Below are 25057 nucleotides of genomic sequence, written 5' to 3'. Positions count from 1 at the left end.
CCCTGAATCAGAGGCTGTGACTGAACAGAGGCAGCTGCAGCTGTAACCCCATGTCAAAAATAAACATCTCCTTCTCGGGTATATTTTCTGCATGCAAGATTTCATCCATAATGCTTGGCTCACCAGACTCTGAGTAACACTTATTTTTTACAAATGAAACACACAAGAATTGTACAAGAATTAACAGACCTTAATTCCTATCTAAGCCCCAGCAAATTCACACAGACAAGCACAATATTGGAATTTCATATCAGAAATTGAGGAATCTCTTACAGTTACGTTAGGAAACATATTCTTTATCAATGTTGTAATGTATTTCCTTCCTTCTTTCCATCCCTTTTCAGATGCAGATGTTGAAAGAATCTCAAAATATGGACCAAAAACAAGTTGTTTCCACATCACCATCTTTGTTCCCAACTTTATCAAGGTATTAGTGAAAAACATTGAGCATAAATATATAGTTGCATTACAATACATTTAATTGTTTCAAGAATAACTAGAATTATCTTTACAAAGAATAAACTGTGTGTCCAACCTGGTTCGAGGGGCAAAGGGTAGGTAAGGGCTACTGTGCCTCAACCGTGGTGGATGAGGTCTTTTGTCTATGGTATTCAGGGAGCCATCCTATTTTGGAGTTGCAAGCTGGCCAAGTACACTCTTACTGCCCTTGACTTTCAGCATAGTGAGGGCAATCAGTCCTATGCATCCTAGATATTTACTCTGGAGCAAAGAGACTGAGACCTCAAGCAGTCAAACAATAGACACAATTAGCAAATGTCCAGTCAGTCCTTTTTGTTCAGGAAAAGATAAGTGCTTTAATCACAATAGAACTACATACTACGAATATAAGAAATGTATTCTACTGATGCTAGGTGTGGATCTACACAGAATAACATCATTTGTAGATTTAAGCACAGGTAGTATAGACTTCATATGTTGCAATGGAGCAGCTTTCCTGAGTTCTGTGACTGTAGGCCAGTCACTTTGCTTTGACTAGTGAGTTACAACAGGGTGGACCCTAAGAACTCTCTGACCTGGGTCAGTCAATCAGGTACATGTAGAAGTGGTCGGAGTCTAATATTTACAGAGTAATAAATATCTCAGAAAATCACGATTATTTCAAAGGTAACTTCACTTGCATATAGTCCATGAATGTCACTCAGAATAAGGACGGTTCAGACATCCAGTGCATATTTATTTATTGCACTTCTTAAAAGGATTCAATAACTTGATCAAATACAAATACAAAACATTAGAATTGAAAACATTCCAATTACTTCATTGGTAGAAAAGTTCAATTGACAAAAGCATAGTAAAATAAAGTAAATACATTCAAGTATATCAACGCGCTCACAGTGCACAGAAAGGAAAGTATTTAGAGGGGATGGGTGTGTTGGAGTAGAAGTGGGGACCGGGTAAAGGTGGTGTGACTACGTTATAATCACAGTGAGAGTCAAAATGTAGCCTCTACAGTCTATAGATAGATCAATAGGTTCCAAATGACTCTTAAGCACAAGATCCGTAATCATCCATTATTTAGTCCTATGCTTAGAGAGATACAGAATGTTGGCTGTCAACGTTTCGACCCCTGAAGAGAAGGGTTGTTCATAACCTCAGGCTGGGGTCTTCATCAGGACACGTGGAAAAGCGGGAGCGCCTATAAGTAATGTAATAACAATGAGTGGATCTGTCACTAGTGAAAATGATTAGTGCACTAGGAAGAAGGTAACAAATTTTTACATACTTTGTGAAGGGCCCGGTGTGGGCCTTCAGATTAGGACCTTTCAGGGTTCCTATGTTGATTACTGTGGCCTGTAATCGTGTAAAGGAATCATGGTTACATTGGGCTGTCCAGATTGTGGACAGGTCACCAGTGTACAACAATGTAAAATTGAGAGAGGGGGAGCACTTACTGGGAGGTTAGCAATTTCCGGTTTGGTATACTTCAAGTCTGGTTTGGTATACTTCAAGTCTGTGGCCAGCTGGAGGTGCCGGTCCGTGGAAAAATCCGTTACTTTCTAAAAATGAAATGGTATACATAGGTCAGTCTAAGGTAGGGAAAGAATTAATTAAATTGCCAAAGGCACTCTAGATGCGGGGCAAGTACGTAGCCGTGGGCACGCATAAGGTAAAGTGGACCGGGGACGCTGGTGTACAGCCCCCGCCCTAAGGTCGTTAGCATGCAGTGATGCGCGGGGCTATACTGGGCAAGGCCGCGGTAACACTCTGGCAACCGGTGCAGTTCTGCGAAAACAACCGGTATGGTAATCACACCATAAAAATTATATATCAGGTAAATTCGGGCTGACAAATAGAAGTCCCAATCATTTCAAGAAAAGGAGTGACAAAATCTCCGTAGCACTTATAATGTTAAAAGAGGGGGAAAAAAAGACGCTGCTAGTATCTTACCTAGTGCCCACATGAGCGGCATCGGAAATTCGTGCATGGCTTACCTAATCAATTGCAGGGCAGCCGGTATGTAAAGCCCAATTTAAATAGTATCAGGTAAATTCGGGCTAAGGTTACAATTCCCGATCATTTACAGGAAATGGAGTGACAAAATCCCCGAAGCAATTAAAATGTTAATATTGAAAAGGGAAAGACGCTGCTTTGAAGCGGTCGTGCGTTATGGTATCTTTCTCTATACCCACACAAGCGGCAATGTGATTGCGTGCATGACTTACCTATTTAATTGCAGGGCATGCCTGCGGCACCTAACTCCTCCGGCTGTCAGCAACAATCTGACCCGCCTCGAGGTGCCGGCGCTAAGTGCTGCTCGGGGGCTCGATTGGACGCAGCCAATCAGAGCGCAGCGGGCTCAGGGAGCAAGAGAAAAGATCGCTCCCTTCTCATGGGGCGGAGAGGGGAAAAGAGTCAGAAGTTTAGTTATTGCGAATAAGCTAGCTTGTAGCACGTTAGGGAGAGTAATTCAGACATTCTAGCGCAATCCTCGTGGTCGAGTGATGTTCTACGTTGGAGGTGCTCCTATGCGGCACCTGTTGAAAACAATTCCCCAGTATGTGACACTAGTTAGTTTAAGACGTGGGCAATGGCATTCGATGTTGTTGTAACGCAATCTATGGTAAAATTCTTCGGTAGGCTAGCCAAGTTCTGGTGTTCAGCTGGAAAACAACATTATTGCAATAATGACACAGCAGTACAACTGTTGACTCATATACCTGGGCCCCTGGTTGGATAAACGAAAGACTGCAACGTTACTAAAATACATTATTAAACACAACCCATAGTCAGAAAATATTGTGAAAATGTTATAAGCAAAAGCAGCTAATAGACACAGTTAGTTAGGCACTTTAACCATAATTGTATATAATTACGCCTAACACTTTGCTTCTTAGGGTTGGGTGGAACTGTAGTATAGTGACATTGTGAGTGGCTCAAGTGTCTCTCTGGGGGAGTCCCCAGTAAGTTGAAACCGGGACATGATCTGGTAATCTGTTCAATCAGGATCTAAAAGTGCCATCTGGGAGAATGTGGCTTCCAGTTCATTTAAGCCATGCTGAACCGAATTAAAGGATTGCATCCATTTACACTCCCTTACATTAAGGATGGAATTCAGATTCCCGCCTCGTGGGCCCAGTGTAATTTTTTCAATAACCACCCACTTCAAGGACTCTGATGTGTGTGTGTTCTTGAAAATGTTCTACCAGGTGGGCCCCTGGTGTTTTGCATCTTATCCTGCTGCAGTGCTGTAGAACCCGGTTCTTGATTTTCTGTTTGGTTTGGCCAATATAGATCATTCCGCAGGGACAAAAGATTGCGTAAATGACTCCATGGGTGTTACAGTTCGTGAAGGACTTCAAAGTTACAGTCAAATTGTTGTGTGTCACCGTTTTTGTTTCCAGGCATAGTGAGCAGGCTTTACAGTTGCCGCATTTGTGGTTTCCGAGGGTGGTTGGTAAGTTCCACATTGATTGGATGGTGGGGGCTGCTGGGCTGTCCAACAGCGAACAAACTACAATGTCTCGAATACTCTTGGCTTTTTTAAAAGCATGCATGGGTGGATGATGCATTTCGAGGGTATCTGACACGATGTCCCAGTGTTTATTCACAATCTTGCGTATTGCATTACTTTTGCTGCAATATGTAGTCACACAGATCATCCTGTCCTCCAAGGGTTGACGGTCCCTGGGTACCAGCAAGGAGTCTCTGTTGCTGAACCATGCCCTCTTCCGTGCTCTTTTGACCAGTCTTCTCGGGTATCCTCTCTCTACTAGTCGGTGGATGAGTTCATCTGATTCGTGGAAGTAATCATCCTTCTGTGTACAATTCCTCCGTATCCTGAGGAACTGTCCGAATGGTAGGTTATCGCGTAGGGCCCGTGTGTGGTGACTGGAGTACTGTAGCAACGTATTTCTTTCGGTTGGTTTCCTATATAGAGTGGTATATAGCAACCCTTCCCTGACTTTGATGGTGATGTCTAGAAAGTCGATGGTTTCGTTATTGCAGGTACTGGTAAACTGAATGTCACAAGATTGAGTATTGAGCCAGTGTGTGAAAGCCTCCAACTCTTGTTTGTCTCCTGCCCATATGATCAGTATGTCGTCTATGTAGCGACGGTATTCCAGGATCTTGTCATGATATGGATTGATAGGAGCGAGAATTAGATGTTGTTCATACTCACTCATATAGAGGATGGCCAGATCTGGGGCAAAGGCTGCCCCCATGGCTACGCCTTTCATCTGCATGAAGAAGTTGTCTTGAAATATGAAAAAGTTTTTGGTCATCGCGATCTCCAAGAGGTCAATGAGGAATTCCGTAGGGACTTCTGCAGGTTGTGGTCTTGAATCCAATGCTCTTCGTATTGTTACCAGAGCTGGTTCTTGAGGGATGCTCGTGTACAAAGACACGATGTCCATGGTTACCAGTAGTTGTTTGTCTTTGTCAAATGGACGTTGGTCTATCATCCCCTCTAAATACTTTCCTTTCTGTGCACTGTGAGCGCGTTGATATACTTGAATGTATTTACTTTATTTTACTATGCTTTTGTCAATTGAACTTTTCTACCAATGAAGTAATTGGAATGTTTTCAATTCTAATGTTTTGTATTTGTATTTGATCAAGTTATTGAATCCTTTTAAGAAGTGCAATAAATAAATATGCACTGGATGTCTGAACCGTCCTTATTCTGAGTGACATTCATGGACTATATGCAAGTGAAGTTACCTTTGAAATAATCGTGATTTTCTGAGATATTTATTACTCTGTAAATATTAGACTTTGCTTTGACTAGGCAGTTCTCTAAAGTGGGTTACTATACTGTCAACTAGGTCTCACCAATATCCATTAGTCAAGTTCTTAGTCAGGATTATTGCAGGAGGCTGGCTTAGTATATGGTGCACACTTATTTAAGTGAGGAACCTTGCACGAATCCAGGCCACTCTTTTTAGTGGTCTTTGATAACCTTTGAAATCTCTCAAAGTGGTAGCTGTGAAGAGCAGCCTTCAGGTGTATCTTGAAGTAGTGTTAAGCAGCTTGTTTTACCAGGTTAATCATGTAGTGTAGGTTAAACGAAAACGCAATATATATGTAAAAATCTGTGTATTTATTACACAACACTCCCTAGCACATTGGTATATCTCCTACCTTTAGCTATCAACACATGTACACAATAATACTTCAATTGCAATAAGTTAAGTCGCACAAAATACAGTGGTCTCCAGGGGGAGACTAAATTATATATTGAAAAATTGGAATGAGAACTGCGACCGAATTTGGGACTTAGACCAGGAGACTCAGAGGAGCTGGGGACACAAGGAACCAACCAAGGTAAGTATAAGGAACCCCATGGAGGCTGTGTGCAGAGTGGAAACACAGCCACGTGTCCAATAGAAGTCAAGGGGAAAGTCACGGGTTTTAAGGACTCTTGCTCTTGGACCCTGAAGAAACCCGATGGAAGACAGATTGTTGGCAAGTCACCCCACCCATGGATACCCCAAGAACCTGGATACCTACGCCAGGGAAGCAGTGTGCATAGGCGAGAAGTGACGTCGGAAACCGGCATAGATGACAATGGAGGACTTCAGAGAAGATGCCGCTGGAGAAGACTGTTCAAGTGTCTGGTGGAATCCAGGGGGGTATTCAGTTGTTGGATGGTTCAGAAGTGTTGACGGTGACCTTGTTTCTGCAGCTGTCAGGACCATGCAATGCTGAGGAAGGCCAGGAGCCATGCATGAGCTGTCCCATGTCAGGAGTGGAGGACCAGGGGGTCGGTGTCTGGCAGGACCACCAAAAAGCCTTGGTAGCTGCGGCTTGTGTGTAGAGAGAAGTAGGAGCAAGGTTGGGACCAGCGAGGACCAAGGGACTCACCACAAGCCGGAGAGTCAGGGCAGGCCCTGAGCAAGCAGGGGAACCCACTGAAGCAGGAGAAGACCCTCAGCAGGAACCACAGGACAAAGGCATAGAAGTAGCAAGAGACCTCAGGCAGCTCACCAAGAAGGAAGTCCCATGGTGCAGAGGATGCGATGAGGATGCTTTAATTGGCAGGAAGAGATGCTGGAGACTAGAGCTTCCTGTAGCTCAAAGATCTCTGGAGTGCAGAGTCAACAAGCTTTGGCAACAGCAAATCGATGCGTTGCACAGGGATTCGGTTCCTGCGGTTCTGACAAGCGATACTAAATTGCAGAGAAGACAGGTGAGGCCTTGAGGGAGTTTCAGAACCAACCCTTGTGTTACTGAAACTGTTGAAGTCCGCGGGACGTCAGGAGCAGCAGACTGGTCAGCCTCGTTGCTAGGCCTGCAAATGCAGGGGAGTGACTCCTTCACTCCATGGGAGATCACTTCATGTGTACATGACGCCCACAGCTCTGTTTAAGATCATGGGAGAAGAACATACACAGACGATGAAGAAGACTTGCAGAACAGTGAGACCAGGACCAGCAGGAGTCTTCCTTGGTGCAGTCTTGGTTCCAGGAAAAATCCAACCAAGCCCAAGTGTCCAGATTTCGAAGAGTGATGTGGCTTTAGTCTTGAGTCTTGTCCCACATTGAATCTGAGCACCCACCCACGGGTAAGTCCTTTAGTACCCTACTGAAAGTGTTGGAACAACTCAAGGGTCCCTCCCAGAGGAGGAGCTAGACAGAGGGGAGGATACTCCCATGTTCCTAGTCCAGTTTCGCTCCAGAGACGGAGCCAAAAGCTCCCCTGAACTGGTTCAAACTGGAGTATGCAAGGAGGGCACGAAATGTGCCCTTCAAAGCAATCTGGTGGCGCTGGCAAGCGCCCCACCTCAGCCCAATACACTAAGTGGTGTCTGGGAGGAGGTCACACCTCCCTATGACAGAAAACCTATTGTTCTACTTTCTCCTGCTTGAGCTTGGCTCAGCAGCAGGAGGGTAGAATTGTGTCTGTGGTTGGCAGCAGCACTAGCTTTCTGTCAGACCCTGAAAGCCAGGTACCGGTAGTACACAGGGTTTCCCCAAGGGAATCATGCTTCCAACACTGGAATTGGTGTTGGGGTATGATTCCAACATGTTTGATACCAAACATGACTGGGTTCAGTGCAGCCACTATATAGTTAGACATCTCGTAATGAGGGATGTCCACTATATGTTTTAAAATGGCTACCCACAGCCTGGAGAATTGACTCTGGGGTTTGTAGGGGTATCCTGCTTATGCCCGTGGTTAAGCACACTACCCTCAGGACTGAAGAGCCTGCCATAGGGGTGACTTATAGGTTTTAAGTGCAGTGATCTCAGATATAAGGAAACTTTCATCTGCCGTGAGAGGTGAAAGCACCAACTCACACAGGCTGCAATGGACCTGTAGTCACAGTTTACATGGGCTCCCATGGGTGGCACAATACAAGCTGCAGCCCATGGGAGGCCCCTGGTGAACCTATGTCCTGTGTACCTTAGTATCAAATACTAGGGACTTACAAGGGTACACCAATAGCCAATTGTGGAAGTACCAAAGTACTTACCATGGTCAATTTACGGAGAAAGCACCGTGACTCGGTTTCTGATTAGCAGGATCCCAGTCAGACTAGTCAATACATACTGACACCAAGCAAAGATTGGGGGTAACCATTCTAGAAGGATCCTACTTATTATAGTGTGGTATAAGGAATGCTGTAAGTAAAGGCTTGTTCCCGTAAACCTGCTAATCTCTAGTTTCCCATGTAGCTTTTAAATCGATAAAGCCATACCCTTGTGTCAACTACTAGGAAATGACAGTTATCATATTTTTCTTTTCTGGTGAAGGTGTAAGTTTGTAATATTAGGACTCTGGGTCTGCTGAATTGTCACCAGAAAAATATGCACATTTCTGTACAAATGTCTTTGAGCTAGCCTACAGTGGTGTAGAGCAGTTATCCCATTGGATGTAATTGAATACTGCACTTTGTTGTAGGGATTCTGCTCTTACAACAGACCTATGCTTAGAACCATAGGACAATAGTATGTAGGGACTGAGTCACCATACCACCTCATCACTTATGGGTCCGAGTCTGACTAGCTATAGTGCCTCACTTGCTTGCCTAACCTTACCAATGAAACAAGTGAATTAGCTCCCCAGAACAAAACACTTTCCACCCGCTCAGGGTTCACGGCAACAGGAAGCACCCTTTCACTCTCTCACTCGTACTCATCCACAATAAGATAACCAGGAGCCTTGAAGGCAGCTTAGAATATTTATTCAAACTATTGTGCTCTGAAATGCAGTATACGTGCCACAATTTGAAAACAAATGTATGCTAAAAATAATGTTAGCATGCTTAATAATCCATATATATCATGAAAAGTCCTGTAATTTTATAGGACAGACTAACCTAACCCCCCCACCCTCTTGCTAATGAAGCTACATGAATATATAACAAAGATCTCTGGGATTACTGGCGACCCACACCTCAGCATACACAGATTAACGCTGTACATCTCAGCAGACGCAGCAGTCCTGTCTCAGAACTCTTGTTCTGTGTGCGTGTTTGTTGCTCATGAGCTCATCTATATGATAGGACATGTTTCTACATAAAGAATAGCTGCATTTCTTTGTTATGTCTAGGTGCTATTTCCTGGCCAGAAAGAATTCCAAGGGACATTGTTGTTTGACCTTGTCTTTGGTGTTCAGATTAAATCCCAGGAAAAGAGAAGAACGCAAACACATATACTGATTCTGTCTGAAAGTACAATGTGGAACAAAAGCCAACATGTTCATATAGTAACAAGTGCAAAGGAAATTGACAAAATATAAAGGACTCTAGCCCGATGTCCTTAGTTTTGATCACTAAGAATGAGATAACTTCCATTAGAGAGTACCGTAATGAAGGGGAGAATTGTTTGGAACTGGAGTTCCTTCTAAATAACAAGCTAAATTTGTAAATTGTTACATGCGCCGTGAATTTCTAAAGTGTTTACAAACAAGTGAATATCCAACAGTAGAGTCGGATTCTTCACCAGTGGAAAAAACGTCCTTACGCTCACAACAACAAGCAAAGGGGAGTGACCATACCTCATGGATATAGCTACTACCTAGGGGTTCGTATCTACCGACAGGAAAATGTTTCATGCAAGCTGTGAATTAATATGTTAAAATAGGTAGTGAAATAACACTGTATATTAACCACACCGCCAAGCCTTTCAGCTATAGTAAATGGGAGTTGTTCTGATTTTTCTAAATGCAGCATTGTATTGGCCATGTCTTTCATGGCCATCATCAATTGGTGTTTACTTATTAAATTAAAAAGTGAAAACAAATCAGTATAATTGAGGTAATGCCATGGAAAGCGCCCATTTATAAGTGTTTGAAGTGTCCAGCTAAACTACATATCTGAAAGAAACAGGTTAGAGTTAGATTCCTTACCTTAGAATAACCCCCAGGAGTCAGACTGGATCCAGAAAGTTTTGCGTAGCAGTACCCCTGCGTGTCGGTAGGCATCGTCTGCGGCTCCGCGTCCGTCGTTGACATCGTTGGTGCCGGGATGATACCTAGACGCATCCCCTTGCGCGCTGACGTCAGTTCTTCTTTTTTCCGCGCCGGGAAGCGCGGATCCGGAAAACGCAGTACTTCTTAGTCACTTTTTGACTAAACTTTTTTGATATATTTTGATAATTTTTCGAGTCTTTACGACTCTCGGTGCCGATAGGGATGCCCGGGTTCAAGCCCTGTGCCGATTGCAACTGACTGATGTCGGTTACCGATCCCCACCGTCGGTGCCTTTATTGCCTTGGGGCCGACCACGATGACAAGTCGTGCCCCGACTGCCGGGCCTTGACGTCGAAAGCTAGGTGGGAGCGGGCCCGTAAGCACCCCGAGCTCCGGCAGTCGGCCCCACGCCACTCACGGTCCCGGTCCAGGAGGGGGTCGAGGGACCGGTCGTGGGGCCGCAGTCGTCGAAGCTCAGTGAGTCGTCACCATTCGTCAGGCTCCAAGTCCTCAGGTAAGAGGCACAATAAGTCAAAGAGGCGACATCGCTCTTCCGACACCCCCCGATGCTCGCACGATGCGGCCGGGGGTTAGGGCGGCACCGCCCCAGCGGCTCCGCTGAAGCCGCAGGCATCGCGGCCAGCTCCATACTCACCGGTCCCTGGGCTGAACGCGACGCCGGAGGAGATCGATGCCTTCCTCATGGCCATGAGGTCGCTCTCTCCTTCGTCGGGTCCCGCGGCCCTGTCTGGGAGTCCAAGCGGACCGGGTGCATGGGCCCGGCGGCATCGGGTGCTTCAGCCCCAGCGCCGTCAGCGACTTCGGTCCCGGCACTGCAGGGTCCCACTGGATCGGGGTCGCCGCTGGTCGACCTAATGACCCCGCTGGCGTCGACCCCCAGGGAGTCGCCCCCGGCACCGTCCCCCTGGCGATGAGGTCGCTCTCTCCTTCGTCAGGGCCTTCCTAGTCTGAACTTTCAGGCCCATTTAACACCAGTGGCGGGCAGGGTTCGCCATCACCTCCTCCACTGGCGCACCATCACATCGGACAGGTGGGTTCTGCAAATCGTCCGAAGGGGCTACTCCCTCCCCTTCGAGGCTACCCCTCCAGCCATGCCACAGCAGTACCACCGCGTGTCGGGGGATCACTTGGGATCACTTGCAACTTCTGCAAGAGAACGTTTTGGCCCTCTTGGCCAAGGGGGCCATCAAGCGCGTTCCTGGGCCAGAAGTAGGGTGTGGTTGTTACTCCCACTACTTTCTGGCTCTCAAGAAGGGCAAAGGGGGCCTACGCCCTATTTTGGACCTGCGGAACGTCAACGGCTTCATCCGGAATGAGTAGTTCAAGATGCTGACTCAGGTCTTAGCTGCCTTAGACCCCGGAGACTGGATGGTAGCGTTGGACTTGCAGGACACTTATTTTCACATCCCCGTCCTGCTGGCCCACCGGCGTAACCTGCGGTTCACGGTAGGCCGTGAATACTTTCAGTTTACCGTGCTCCCCTTCAGCCTTACCAGTGCCCTTCGGGTGTTCACGAAAGTGATGGCGGTGGTCGCAGCTCATCTGCGCAAATTAGAGGTGTCAGTCTTCCCCTATCTCGACGACTGGTTGTTGAAGGCGGGCTCGCCCCAGACAGACTACGACCGACCTCCTGCACCTACTGGGGTTCTCCATCAATATAAGTCACACCTGAGTCCCTCTCAGAAGCTCCTCTTCATTGGAGCGGTTCTGGATTCGGCACAGTTTCGAGTTTATCCTCCCGAACAGCGGGTTTGGGATATTCAGGCTCTGATTCTGATCTTTCAGCCTTTATCCTGAGTCTTGGTCAGGTTGATGCTGCGGCTTCTGGCACTGATGGCCTCCTGCATCCTTCTGGTGCATCACGCCAGGTGGCGGATGCGGGCTCTGCAGTGGGACCTGAAGTTTCAGTGGGCCCAGCATCAGGGCCAGCTGTCCGACCACGTCCTGATCTCAGAGGGCACTGCGAGACAGTTGCAGTGGTGGCTCACCCACCTCGATTGGGTCAGCGGCAGATCCCTCTCCCTACCTCAACCGGAGCACGTAGTTGTGACAGACGCGTCCCTCCAGGGTGGGAGGGGCACATGGGAGATGCGGAGGTCAGAAGACTGTGGTCTCCGGCGGAGTCCCGGCTCCATATCAACCTTCTGGAGCTGCGGGCGATCCGGCTTGCACTGAAGGCATTCCTCCCCTCTGTCCGGGGGAGTGTAGTGCAGGTGTTCATGGACAACACCACCGCCATGTGGTACTCCAACAAGCAGGGCGGGGTGGGGTCGTGGACCCTATGCCAGGAGGCACTGCATCTCTGGCAGTGGCTGGAACATCAGGGCATGATCCTGGTGGTTCAACACCTAGTAGGTTCCCTGAACGCCAGGGCAGACGAACTCAGCCGTCGGTGCATGGTGGATCACGAATGGCGTCTGAACTCGGACGTGGCGCAAGGTCTCTTTCAGCAGTGGGGAGAGCCTTGGTTAGATCTATTCGCCACAGAAGAGAACGCGCAATATCATCTGTTCTGTGCGTTGGAATTTCCAAGGCGGCACTCATTCGGCGACGCTTATCGTCATGAGCGGAGTTGCGGTCTGCTGTACGCCTTTCCGCCTATAGCACTTCTGCCCAGAGTGCTGAAGAAGATCAGGCGCGACCGGGCCCAAGTCATCCTTGTGGCTCCGGACTGGGCACGAAGGTACTGGTATCCCGAGCTACTCAGCATGTCAGTCGATCAGCCGATTTGTCTGCCTCTTCAGAAGGACCTTCTGTCGCAGCAGCAGGGGACAGTACTCCACCTGAATCTGTCCAGCCTCCACCTCCATGCGTGGAGATTGAGCGGCGGCAGTTTAGGCCATTTGACTTGCCTCCTGAAGTCTGTGATGGTATTCTGGCAGCCAGGCGTCCCGCCTCAAAATCGGTCTACGCTGCAGGTGGAACAAATTTGTGGCATGGTGCACAGCAAAGGCTGTGGATCCACTCTCTGCCCCTCTTTCTGAGGTACTCCTCTTTCTTCTTTCTCTTGCCCAGCAGGGCTCTGCTCTGGGCACTATCAAGGGCTACCTCTCTGCCATTTCCGCCTTCTTAAGGCTACCTGATCAGCCCTCTTTGTTCAAGTCCCCAGTTGTAAATAGGTTCTTGAAGGGCATCACTCATATGTTCCCTCCTTTTCCTTTCGTGATGCCTTAGTGGGACTTGAACCTTGTTCTGACTTATCTATGTGTGCTCCCTTCGAGCCACTTCATAACTGTCCTCTTCGTCTTCTTACCCTTAAGCCTGCATTCCTGGTTGCCATCACCTCTGCCAGGAGAGTGAGTGAGCTCCAGGCCCTTTCTTCTAAACCTCCTTTCTTTTCTGTCCATCCGGACAAAGTTGTGTTGCGGACGCAACCCTCTTTCCTGCCCAAGGTAGTCACAGCCTTCCACATCGGGCAGTCCATCACCTTGCCCACCTTCTTTCCATCTCTGCATCCCTCGAAAGAGGAAGAGAGGCTCCATCATCTGGACCCAAAACGTGCGCTCTCATTCTATCTGGATCGCACACGCCAGTTCCGGGTGGCTGACCAACTCTTTGTTGGTTACGTGGGCGCTAAGAAGGGTTGGGCGGTGCACAAACGAACCATCTCTTGGTGGGTTGTCTTGTGCATCAAGATTTGCTACTCTTTGGTGAGGAAGGAGCCTCCTGTTGGGCTGAGGGCCCATTCTACTCTGGCCACGGTGGCTACCACTGCCCTGAGTCGTGGAGTCCCCTTGCAGGGCATCTGTCAGGCAGCTACGAGGCCTCGCTGCACACGTTCGCAAGACACTACTGCCTGGACAGCCAAGTCCGGAGAGATGGCTTTTTCGGCTGTTCCGTTCTCCAGGGCTTTCTGGTGTGATCATTGGTTCGCAGACCCAACACCGGGATTGGTATTGCTGGGGTATCTATTCTAAAGTAAGGAATCTAATACTAACCTGTTTCTTTCAGATGCACAAGTTACTTAGCTTCGGTAACGATATATCTATAAGAAACAGTAGTTAATATTAGATTCCTTACCTCCCCACCCATCCTCGCCGTTCTGCGAACCGATATCTAGGGTTAAGGTCATCCCCTTTCAGGGCCCTAGTTTTATGGCACCAATGTTGGTTTTTATCATGGCTCTGCATTTTCTGGCGCGGAAAAGCTGTGTATAAGAACTGACGTCAGCGCGCAAGGGCGGCGTCTAAGTACTATGACGACGTCATCCTGTCGCCAACTACGCCGACGACGGACGCGGAGCCGCAGACGACACCTACCGATGCGCAGGGGTACTGCTACGCAAAAATTTCCGGATCCAGTCTGATGCCTGGGGATATTCTAAGGTAAGGAATCTAATACTAACTACTGTTTCTTACAGATATATCATTACCGAAGGTAAGTAACTTGTGCAGCGGGGTCTCTCAAGTTGCTAATTCTATATTTAACTCCTCAAAAATAATTGCTTCATCTAAGTTGCATCCATATATGGTACAAACTGTGAATTTATTATCCCCAAAATTACATTCAGCAATAGCCCATCTGCAGAGCTAATCAGAAAGGGTACGCCCTGTTGATTTAACATTGGATTTAGCTAAAATCGCTATGCCCCGAATCATTGAGGATTGCTGCGAAGACACCACCAGTGAAAACCCAAGAGTGTCTAACAATGAACGCTGTTTCCACGGTATGTGTGTCTCTTGGAGACAAACCACAGCTGGCTGAATATTTCGCAATTCTGCGGCAACCCTATTCCTTTTCTTCTAATTATTGAGGCCAGAAACATTTAAAGAGCAAATCTTTATCCCCTAAGGTAGCATCATGACAGTCAAAACAGTCAAAAAGAAAAGAAACGACTAATACAAGATGTAGTAAATATGTTAACAAACATATATTCACATATGACATAGAAAATAATTGTCCTTGCCTTTGTTGCTCTCTACTGGTTACTGTGGATTGTTATACCTTTTACCCCACCCAAATTACCCCCATTCTATGGGCTCTTTCCAGTGCATAAAAAGACGACAGTCCCTCTGGGGCTACTTCTGTTCGAAGTCAGTCTTCCAAAAAGTGCACCATGTTCGCGCCCTCTGCTTTTTCCGGCACTCCGATGACTCGGATTTTATTCCTGCGGGATCTTCCCTCACTATCTTCGGCCCGCACTTCCAGCATTTGACTTTAGTTTCTAGGTCCGTTAGTGACTTCTGCATCGCAGTCACCTTCTCAGGGAGGCCTCCTAGTTCCTTCTCCCTATTTATCACCCGCTCCTTGAGCTTCAGATGATCATCCTTTAACAGGCTTACGTCTTTGCCTATCCCATCTATTTTCTCCTCCAGGGTCTCTCTGGAGGCTGCGATCACCTTCATAATACCGATCAGCATTGGTTTCCTGGGAGCAGAGCAGTTTCCTGTTTCCAGCACCTCTTCATCATTGTCTAGGCACCATAAGCTACTACATTGAGGACTGTATATCCTCTCTTCTTTTGGGTTCTCCCCATCATCCTGGGTAGATTCTAGCTTCTCTTCTCTATTTCCAGGCAGCCTGTATCACAATAGAGGTCAGTTCCGTTATAGTGCAGTAGGTGCTCGACTTTATCGTACCACCGGCGCCCTCGCAGCTGCCGTCCCCGCTGAAGCCACAGTATTCACTCCGGTAAACTACCTCCTCATTGTTGCTGGCTGTGACCTTCGTTGGAAGTACCTAGGTCATGCTCTGGTGTGCGTGCATATGGTTGTTGCTGACTGGGCGACTCCGGTTGCCGATGGACCTAGTGAAGTCCCACGACTCGAGCTTTGCTCGATTATTCCTTTGGACAGCGAGTTTTCTGGGTGTCAGGAGGTCACTCTTCTTCGCGAGCTTTCCTGCTCTGCCTTTGCCCCTGCCCCTCAGTCTGTCAGCCGCCAACTATGTGCGCATGGCTTCCCTTATGCTGCGGCCACTTCCTGCATCAAATCGATTTCGCTATACACTGCCCATCAGGCCTTTCTCCCTTGGTTCTAGGCCAACTAGGCCCTCAGTTCCTTTGGATCAGCACCGTGAACCTGCCCCGGCAGCTTCAGGTCCGTGCACTGCTGGTGGCCTCTGCAATAGATACCAGGGATAGCTATTGCCGGTCACTACTGCCCAAATATGGCTGCTGGGATGTCTAACTCCTGCATGGGCTTGCACTGTCTTTGGGGCCTCCTCATTCCCCCCAGGAAGCTGCGCCACCGCTGATCCCTGTAATGGTACTCTTGTGGTGAGTCTCTTCACACTGGGTATTTGCTGGGCTCACCTGGTCCTCAGAGTGTGTGCCTCATCTGTGTCCCATTCCATTCACTTTGGTCTGCAGGGTCTGATTGCGATGCTCTATGGCGAGGGTGCCATCTTTCCACCACCTCCGTCGCGCATCTCAGATCTGACTTCAGAGTGAAAGGCAACCAGGCTCTGAACCACCAATTAGCTCAGGGCCCTTCTAACTTCACGCCGTGCAGGGCTCTGCTGCAGGGCTAGTTGCTCTTCTATGCCAGGGGACTGCCGCTCTCCTACCGGTCCATACTGAACATGCTGGGGAGTCTATGGCATGGGTGCCATCTTGTTGCCGAGTCCGTAGCACTGAGATAGTCCATAACCCTGGGCTCTGCGATCTCTGCTTGAAGGAATTAGGCTCACTTCACATCCCCCCTTGCTCCTGGATTACTTCCGCTCAACACGGTGTGCAGGCCCTATCTATAGGGTGAAGTGCTCTTTCGCACCGGTGCTGATACTCCCTCAGCAGGCCACGTCAGTAATGGAGGTCAAGCTGTGGCGCGAGCGCCATCTTGCCGCCAATTCCACTCTGCCAGCCCATTCCGATCTACGCGAGTTTTGACTTTTCTGAAGGCAGTATGAGGCTCGCCTGTTATTGCTTCAAACTCTCGAGCATCTCTGGTCTGCCGAACTATTATCGTATCTGCGACCAGGGCTCAGGATATGCGATTGTGGGAAGCGGCAGACCGAGCTCTGCAGCCCGTGTCAGCTCACATTGGCTTCAAGCTATGCCTCCCCAATACAGCGGGATTGCTGAGAGGTCATTGGAGGCCTGCCCCCTCTCTCCACCACTCTGAAAACGCAACTCCTGGAGCAGTACTGGTTGGAGGACGAAGTCCCCTTGGATGCTGAGGGTTCTTAGGGGCCAGGAACCCCTCCTGTTACCTTCAGTACGTCCCACACAGCCGGATTGCTGAGAGGTCTTCAGAGGCCACGCCCCCTTTCTCCACTAGTCTGCAAACAGGCCTACTGGTATACTACTGTTTGAGGAATGAAGTCTCCTTGGCTGCTGAGAGTGCTTGGTGGCCAAGAACCCCTCCGGTTACCTCCAGTAAGTCCCACACAACTCGATTGCTGAGAGCTGGTCGGAGGCCTTGCCCCTTTCTCCACCACTCTCTAAATCAGGGGTCTCCAACCTTTTCTGTAGTGAGAGCTACTTCTGGTCAGTGAAAATCGTTGTGAGCTACTAAAGGCCAAGCACCTCGTGAATTTCTTTTTAGAGACCGCCTCACGCCCAGTTTCATTGACTGTAAGCCTAATTTCTTCGTGACCCATACTGTGGTTTAAACAAAAGGGGCCACACTCCCTCTTTTGAAGCTACAGACAGCTACATGTTGAGCCACCTGAAGCAAAAGCTTGCCTTGCATGGCAGATTTCCTGGAAAGTGAAACGAGCTGCAGCAGGATACATGCCTATGACCTCCTTTTGTGATCCTCGAACAACTTGTACACACACTGCAAAAGCTAAACCTCAACATATATTCCTTACCAAATGTTATTTATTGAAGTCTAGCTTAGATGTGCGATCACTAGTTTTCCAAAAAGACAATCATTTTATTATGAATAACCTAAATTATTTCTCCTTCACCACATACTCTTTTTTTCAGTTTTAAAATGTCCCATCCTGGTTCAGATTTAAACAATTTTTAACTAATTTGATTCAATATGGGGCTTTATTCTCTACTACGTTTTCTTTGTGGAGGTGAAAGGGGATTTTTCTTTATGCAGAATACATATTTGTCTACCTAATACATGGCTCAATCAAGTGCAAGCTTCACTGAGTTTGTGAAATAAAATACAATTTCAACAGTCACAGATGCCCGTAGCTTACTTTGTAAATAGGATAACTTTTTAGATAGAGGCTATTTTAGTTGGAGAAAAATTAGTTTGAAATGCTGCTTTATTTCAATGATTAAATGTAGTCATTAATAAAGAAGAGTTTCACACCATTTTTTTTCTAGACATATTCAATGTGCAAGTAAACTCTGCAACACTGCGTCACCAATGCAGATACGACGCCAGGGCAGAGGCTCACAATGAATGCATCTGTAAAACAACCTTGAGATCCAAGTATGTTAAACACCTGTTGTTTTTAACTGCTTTTATTGAATAAAGAGGAAGGATGGCTATTTGAGAGTCAAAGCACTCTTAACAGATAAGCTCTGTTCTCAAGAGGCAGTCAAACTCAACCTCCAAACTGAGGATTTAACTAGAATACTCCAGATCTGTGCATTATCTGGAACCCAGAGAAACTGCTGTAGTGTTGATTACCACAGGCGCAAGGAACAGAGACGGCATGGGCAAAGTGGTCTCTGGCCCAGAGCCACACCCTTTCAGGGGGCCCCGATAGAGCCAGAACTGTTCTGCAGAGAGCATTGCCCAAACCTGTAATACTTTTTTAGCAGATTGCTTTAAATGTCATGTTCCTTTCATTTATTTTGAATGTGGGTAATGCGTGAGAGTGTTACACATTTTGTAGAGATATTTTGTGCTAATATTTCATGCAATAGCCATAAAAAAGTTTCTTTTAGAACGAAGCAGGATATCACATTAGAAATGGGATAGCGTCACAGATTATTTTCAGTAATGTTAGCGAGCTGCTGCAGTGTTAAATACTGGAAACACATCACTATCCCTGAATACTGGATTTATAATTTAGACGAGTTTGACCAGGCTCTGGCACTGACCTGGCCTCAGACGGTATGAAAGAGTGGGCACTGGATCATAAATTCATGGCTGTGCTTAAGAGTGGAACAATGTATGTTCCTTTCAGGAGTGCAGATGGGGAGAGCTTTGTTTGTATTGTGCCTTACATAAAGGAAACTGAAACCCACCCTGCTTCTCCTGATTTATAGCCCAGAGCTGTAAAGCGGGGGGAAAAGATATTTCCGTGGCAGACTGAGTATAAAAAAAGCGCACATCACAACTCTAGTCTCAGAGGATTAAGATGTTTACTGGTCAGGCCAGTGCTTACCTATTATCTGCTGCTTAAATATAATGTGCCAGGCAGGAAGCTCGGGTTCGTAGCAGTTCGATACTGTGTGCGCCACCTCCATGCTAGTAGGCTTTCCGGGACCTGCTGGTCCACTCCGGCCCACCTGCTGCCTGCTCCAGCACACAATCAAGGCCTCGGTGCAAGGCTGTGAAATCCAATTGACGTGCAGACCCAGTTCAGCAACAGCGTCATCCTCTTTGGCCTGCCCCGCCCACGCTAGACTCAGTTAGGCCAATCTGAGCAGCTGGTTTTGGCGACAGCAGGCAACAGCATGAAAAAAGGCCCAAGAATACTAAATGAGAATAATGGGCTACAAATTTGAGATGCAAGGCACGAGCTACTAATGGGAGTTCGGCGAGCTACCGGTAGCTCGTGATCGACCGGTTGGAGACCCCTGCTGTAAATGCACCTCCTGGTGCACTACTGCTTGGAGGATGAAGTCCTCTTGGATGCTGAGGGTTCTTCTGGGCCAAGTAGCCATCCTGTTACTTCCAGTAAGTCCCATACAACTAGATTACTGAGAGCTGGTCGGTGGCCTGCCCTCTTTCTCCACCACTCTGCAAAAGCGACTATTAGTTTAAAAAAACATAGAAATTCTCTTAAAAAACCAAACCAAAGGTTACAGGGATGTTATAGTTAGGAAATAGAATTTGAAAAATTTTAGAAACTCACTGAAAAAAACAAAGGTTATAGGGATGTTATAGTTAGGCTCAGATTTCACTCATACAAAACCATAGAAATTCAGCAATTATAGTTACCTGAGCTAACTATAACTTATGGCCCCGTAATGTACTGCTCATGACCTCACATATTACATCACTCATGACATGGTCAGTGATATCACTCATGACATCACTGATAACGTCATCCACAGAACCACTCGCATACCTACTCATATACCCATACAACCTCTTTTATGCCCACGCACACCCATACAACCACTCACGTGCCCATTTACAGATTCATACCAGTAGTCACACATATCCACTCACTCCTCCAAAGGCCACTCACACAACCATTCATTCACCCATGCAGTCACTCATACAACCAGTCTCTCACCCGTATAGCCAGCCACATAGGCACACACTCACTCATATAGTTACTCACATACACACTTATTTACTTAGACAGTCACTCACATAGCCATTTCCTCATCCATACAACCTCTCAACCGAGTCACTCATTCAGCCATTAAACGGATTAGGACCTTCATACTGGACAGACAAATTTATACCATACAATCCTGTTCGCTCTCTGAGATCTAGCAACCAGCTTTTCCTGAGAGTGCCATTTGTAAAGAAGGCTAGACAGGGGGGCAAAGCTCTGTCTGTAGTTGGCCTTACATTATGGAACAAGCTCCCACTGATGCTCAGGCAATGTCCAGAGCATCTCTGCTTCAGAAAAAAGCTGAAAACCTTTTTGTTTCAGAACTAACTCTCTTCACATTTGACTGCTTTTTGACTGTGTTTCTGGTGTTTTTGGGCGCGGAGATACTCCTGTTGGAGTCCATTCTAGCGCGATATAAACCCGCAAATAAATAAATAAAAGCACTCACACACTCCCACAACTACTTACATATCCATGAACACATCCATACAAACACTCACACATCTGCTCACTCACCCATACAGCCATTCACACAGACACTTACTCTCCAAAATAGCCACTCACATACCAACTCACTTAACCAAATACCCACTCAAACAGCCATTCCCTCACACTTACACACCCAGTCACTCAATCATACAGCATTCAGACACATACTCACTCATCCATGCAGTCACTATACACCCACTTACCCACCCATAGAGCTACTCACACTGCCACTCACTCACCCATACAGCCACTGACACACCCACTCACTCACCAAAACAGCTACTCACACAACAACCAACTCACTCATACAGCATCTCAAACACACACTTAAACACTCATACAGCCACTCACACACCCATACACAAGGATAAATACAGTCACACAGCCACTCACATAATATATGTTAGAATTAGTATCCCTCAGTAGTTGTGCACCTAGTATACTAATTTAACTTTTATAGTAGGTTAGTATATATTTTTAACAATCATAAACTCTTAGAAAATACTTACACTCACGAGATGATGTTATCTGTGATGTCATTTGAGATGTCATCAATGATGTCACTGACCTTGTCATCAGTGATGTAGTATGTGAGATCATAAGCAGTGCATTGAGGGGGTGTGAGTTATAGTTAGCTCAGATAACTATAAATGCTGAATTTCTATGGTTTGCACTAATGTAATCTGAGTCTAACTATAACATCGCTGTAATGTTTTACAGAAAATATATACATACAGTTGTCTGCAGCTCATGGCAGCCTGGCGTCCTTGTTGAGAGGAAGGTCCTGGGATTGGTTGTGGAGCCCAAAGTCATCATCTTCCCATTCCAAGTCCTCGGGACGCTCGGGTAAGCTGAGGCACAAGAAAAAAAGCAAGAGGTTGAAGCACTCTTTGACTTCTAATCCATTGGAAGGAACATCGGCATTCAAGGGCTTGTTCCTTGGAGCCTGGGATGACTTGACACCTCCCCGCCATTCCGCGAGCCGGAGTAATCATCGCGCATCCGTAGGACTTCTATGAGGGCCTTGTACATCATATTTGGGTGTCTCAACCTATCCGTCAGGCCTTTGGACCGTGTGCGGTCAGAGGGGGCCCCATCTGGTTTCACACCAGCAGTTCCGACTCCAGTCGGACCAATTCCCTCCTAGCCACCATGCTGTGCAAGCTCACCTGCCTCTGCATGGATGAGAGTACAGTACCCACAGACCTTGTAGGTCAGGTGGCAAGGTCTGGACAGTCCACCAACCTATGGCAGCTGCAGCATCCAAACCCTCCTAATCTGCCCCCTTATTACCATGGGCACCCTTTCGGCAGCAGGATTTGCCATCACCTGCCCCACTGGCAGTCCACAACATCAGACAGGTGGATTTTGCAGATTGTCAACAGGGTCTACTGCCTATCCTTCAAGACTACCCCTCCCCTATGCCACCATCTTACGACTGGCTAAGGGAGGATCATCTATCATGTCTTTGTGAGATGATCATGGCTCCCTTGGCCAAGGAAGCCATATAGAGTGTTCTGGTACCACCAGTAGACTGTGATTGTTATTCCTGCTGTTTTGTTCTCCTATTCTAGATCTGGGTGCCTTCAATCTATTCCTCAAGAAGGAGAAAAACAAAATGCTTACTTTGGCTCAGGTCTTGTCTGCTCTGGACTAAGGAGACTGGATGGTAGCGTTGGATTTACGGGACGCCTATTTTCACGTTCCTGTCCTGCCTGCCCACCGGCACTATCCATCGTTTACAGTAAGCCACAATCACTTTTAGTTCACCATGCTCCCCTTTTGCCTTACCACCAAGGTGATGGCTGCTGTCTCAGCTCACTTCCGGAGGTTAGGAGTTCCAGTCTTCCCCTACCGTAACAAATGGGTGATGAAGGTGGTCTTGCCACAGGCAGTCGTCCCCCACCTCCAGACTACTGCGAAACTTCTGCATTCACTGGGGCTCATGATCAACATTCCAAAGTAACACCTGACTCCCTCCTAGATACTCCCTTTCATCTGAGCTGTTCTGGACATGATGCAATTTTGGACTTATACTTCCATTTCTGCAGTTGCTGAATCAACCATCACTTTTCAAATCCCCCATTGTACATAGGTTCGTGAAAGGTCTCCAGCATATGTTCCCACCAACAACTTTCATTATGCCACAGTGGGAACTCAATTTATTTTTCACGTTTCTGCCCCTTTGAGCCACTACACAACTGTATACTCAGGCTTCTCACCATCAAAACGGCCTTCCTAGAGGTGATAACATCTTCCTGGAGCACTTCCACTGAAACGTAACATCTACTCAGATACGCTGGACCTTGGACTAGAGCTTCCTCTTTACCAAAGGTTTTAACTCCCTTTCACATAGGCCAATCCATCACTCTGCCTACATCTTATGCTCCGTTTCACTCCTCTAAAGAAGAGGAGAGACTCTATTGGTTGGACCCAAAAAGAGCAATGTCATTCCACCTTGAATGCACAAAAGAGTTCCTTGTGGACAATCAACTCTTTGTGTGGAACATCAGAGCAAAGAAAGGGAAGACAGTGCAGAAACAAACCATCTCCCAATGGATAGTGCTCTGTAATGAGATCTGCTACATAATGGCCAAAAACCAACCTCCTGAAGGCTTGAGAGCTTATTCTACCAGAGCCAATCCTGCGACCACTACGGTAGCGCGGGAGTTCCTGTCCTGGATATCTGTCAGGCACCAACATGTGCTTCCTTGCACACGTTTGCATAGCACTACTGCCTCGACAGTCAGGTCCAGCATTACAGTCACTTTGCCTGTTCAGTCCTACTTCTTAGTTTCAAAAGCACTAAAGGTAACCAGGTTTAAGACAGGGCGCTCTACTTCCAATTTGGGTTTGAGTAACTAATCTCACATGTAAATAACAGTGCTCAAAAGGGGGGGAGGTTGGTTACCCTAACAACGCCACTTATACCCACACATATGAGTACATCAATAAACAAAACCCACATCCTCCCTGAGGTACAGTACCAACAGAGGAACTTTTGGATTTTCAAGAATACGGAATAAATTACTGAACATTGAACTTTGCGTACGTGAAATCCTTTCTGTATTGTGCTAAGGGAGAATTTGAGTTTTGTCTACTTCTTAGTTTAATCGATTTCGCAGCCCCCACCTCTGCAATGTTCTGGAATTGTCCTATGGAAGAAAGGGTTTCACTTACATCATGAGTGAGAGCTAGGACCATGCTCTCTTGGGTTTCTTCACATTGTGCTTGGGGGTGAGGAAATATGGCTAGATAGCACAGCCAGAGTTAAATCTGTTGTACTGCAGGTTAAGCTTAAGTTAGGATCTGGACATTCAGTTTTTAATTCACTCAGATTGGGTTTTGAGTCAGTTGTTGTAATTTCTTGAAAAGATATTGAAGTAGGGTTGTGAGTCATCAGCATATTGATGGTTCTTGATGTTGTTAGTGATGTTGTTAGTGAGTATGGAACAAAGAGATTTATGCATAGCTTGAAGAAAATTGTGGTTGCCGAGGTAGGAGGTGAACCATTGCAGAACTGTAGCAGAGAGCATGTTTCCAGATTGAGGATCAGTGCTTAGTGGTAGAGAGCTCAAGAAGGAAAAAGAAGCAAGGAATACAAGTGGTAAATCTTTAGTACATAATTTGAAGTAACTTAGAATTCTCTTACTGGCATGTGTAATAAACGGGGAACATCCATTACGACACGGTGTTTACACCGCACTACCATTACAACAATGGTTTTACAACGTAAGTCGTTACCACGACTTGCGCTGGAGGGCGCTCAAAGCTAAGGAATAGTAGATTTACTATTCCAACACCTTCCCTACTGTACATAGGCTGGTGTTGGAATAGTAAATCTTACTATTCCTAAGTACAGCACCCTACAGCACAAGTCGCGGTAACGACTTGCGTTGTAAAACCATCGTTGTAATGGTAGTGCGGTGTAAACACCGCGTTGTATTGACATACAACCATGATAAACATACCAAACACAAGGATATGATGAACAGAGCTTTGAAACTTTATAGACACTGACCCTCAGTCACTATTAGATCTAGGTTGAATCCATCATCGTTCTGTAGCTCACTTCGCCACCCCAGTTAAGACCCATGTGATACACAAAATCAGTCTTGACCCTATTCCTCATGGGAACAGTCCAGTACAAACTGCCAGACCAGGTCTTACCTAGACTAGAAACAAGCATACTGGGACCGGTTTTGGGGTAACACCTCTCATCAGCCAGGTTAGCTTGAATCCATTGGCAAAGTGAATAAGGTGACATGTCTGGGTGTACCCTGTCAACTTAGGGCAAACA

At 46.8% G+C, this 25057-nt stretch overlaps 1 protein-coding gene across 9 annotated transcripts in view; it reads left to right on the top strand.

Moving 5' to 3' along the window:
- Positions 1-25057, top strand: part of HFM1 (helicase for meiosis 1) — a 4349684-nt gene that overhangs the window by 3646959 nt on the left and 677668 nt on the right. For all 9 annotated transcript variants that reach the window (XM_078646278.1, XM_078646275.1, XM_078646244.1 and 6 more), the window contains one exon: positions 345-427. In XM_078646278.1, the coding sequence (XP_078502404.1) occupies positions 345-427 (83 nt within the window). The remainder of the gene's footprint in view (positions 1-344; positions 428-25057) is intronic.

This window comes from Lissotriton helveticus, chromosome 1_1 (assembly GCF_964261635.1).
Source record: "Lissotriton helveticus chromosome 1_1, aLisHel1.1, whole genome shotgun sequence".
Classification (NCBI taxonomy): domain Eukaryota; kingdom Metazoa; phylum Chordata; class Amphibia; order Caudata; family Salamandridae; genus Lissotriton; species Lissotriton helveticus.
This window is presented reverse-complemented; position numbering and strand designations above follow the sequence as displayed.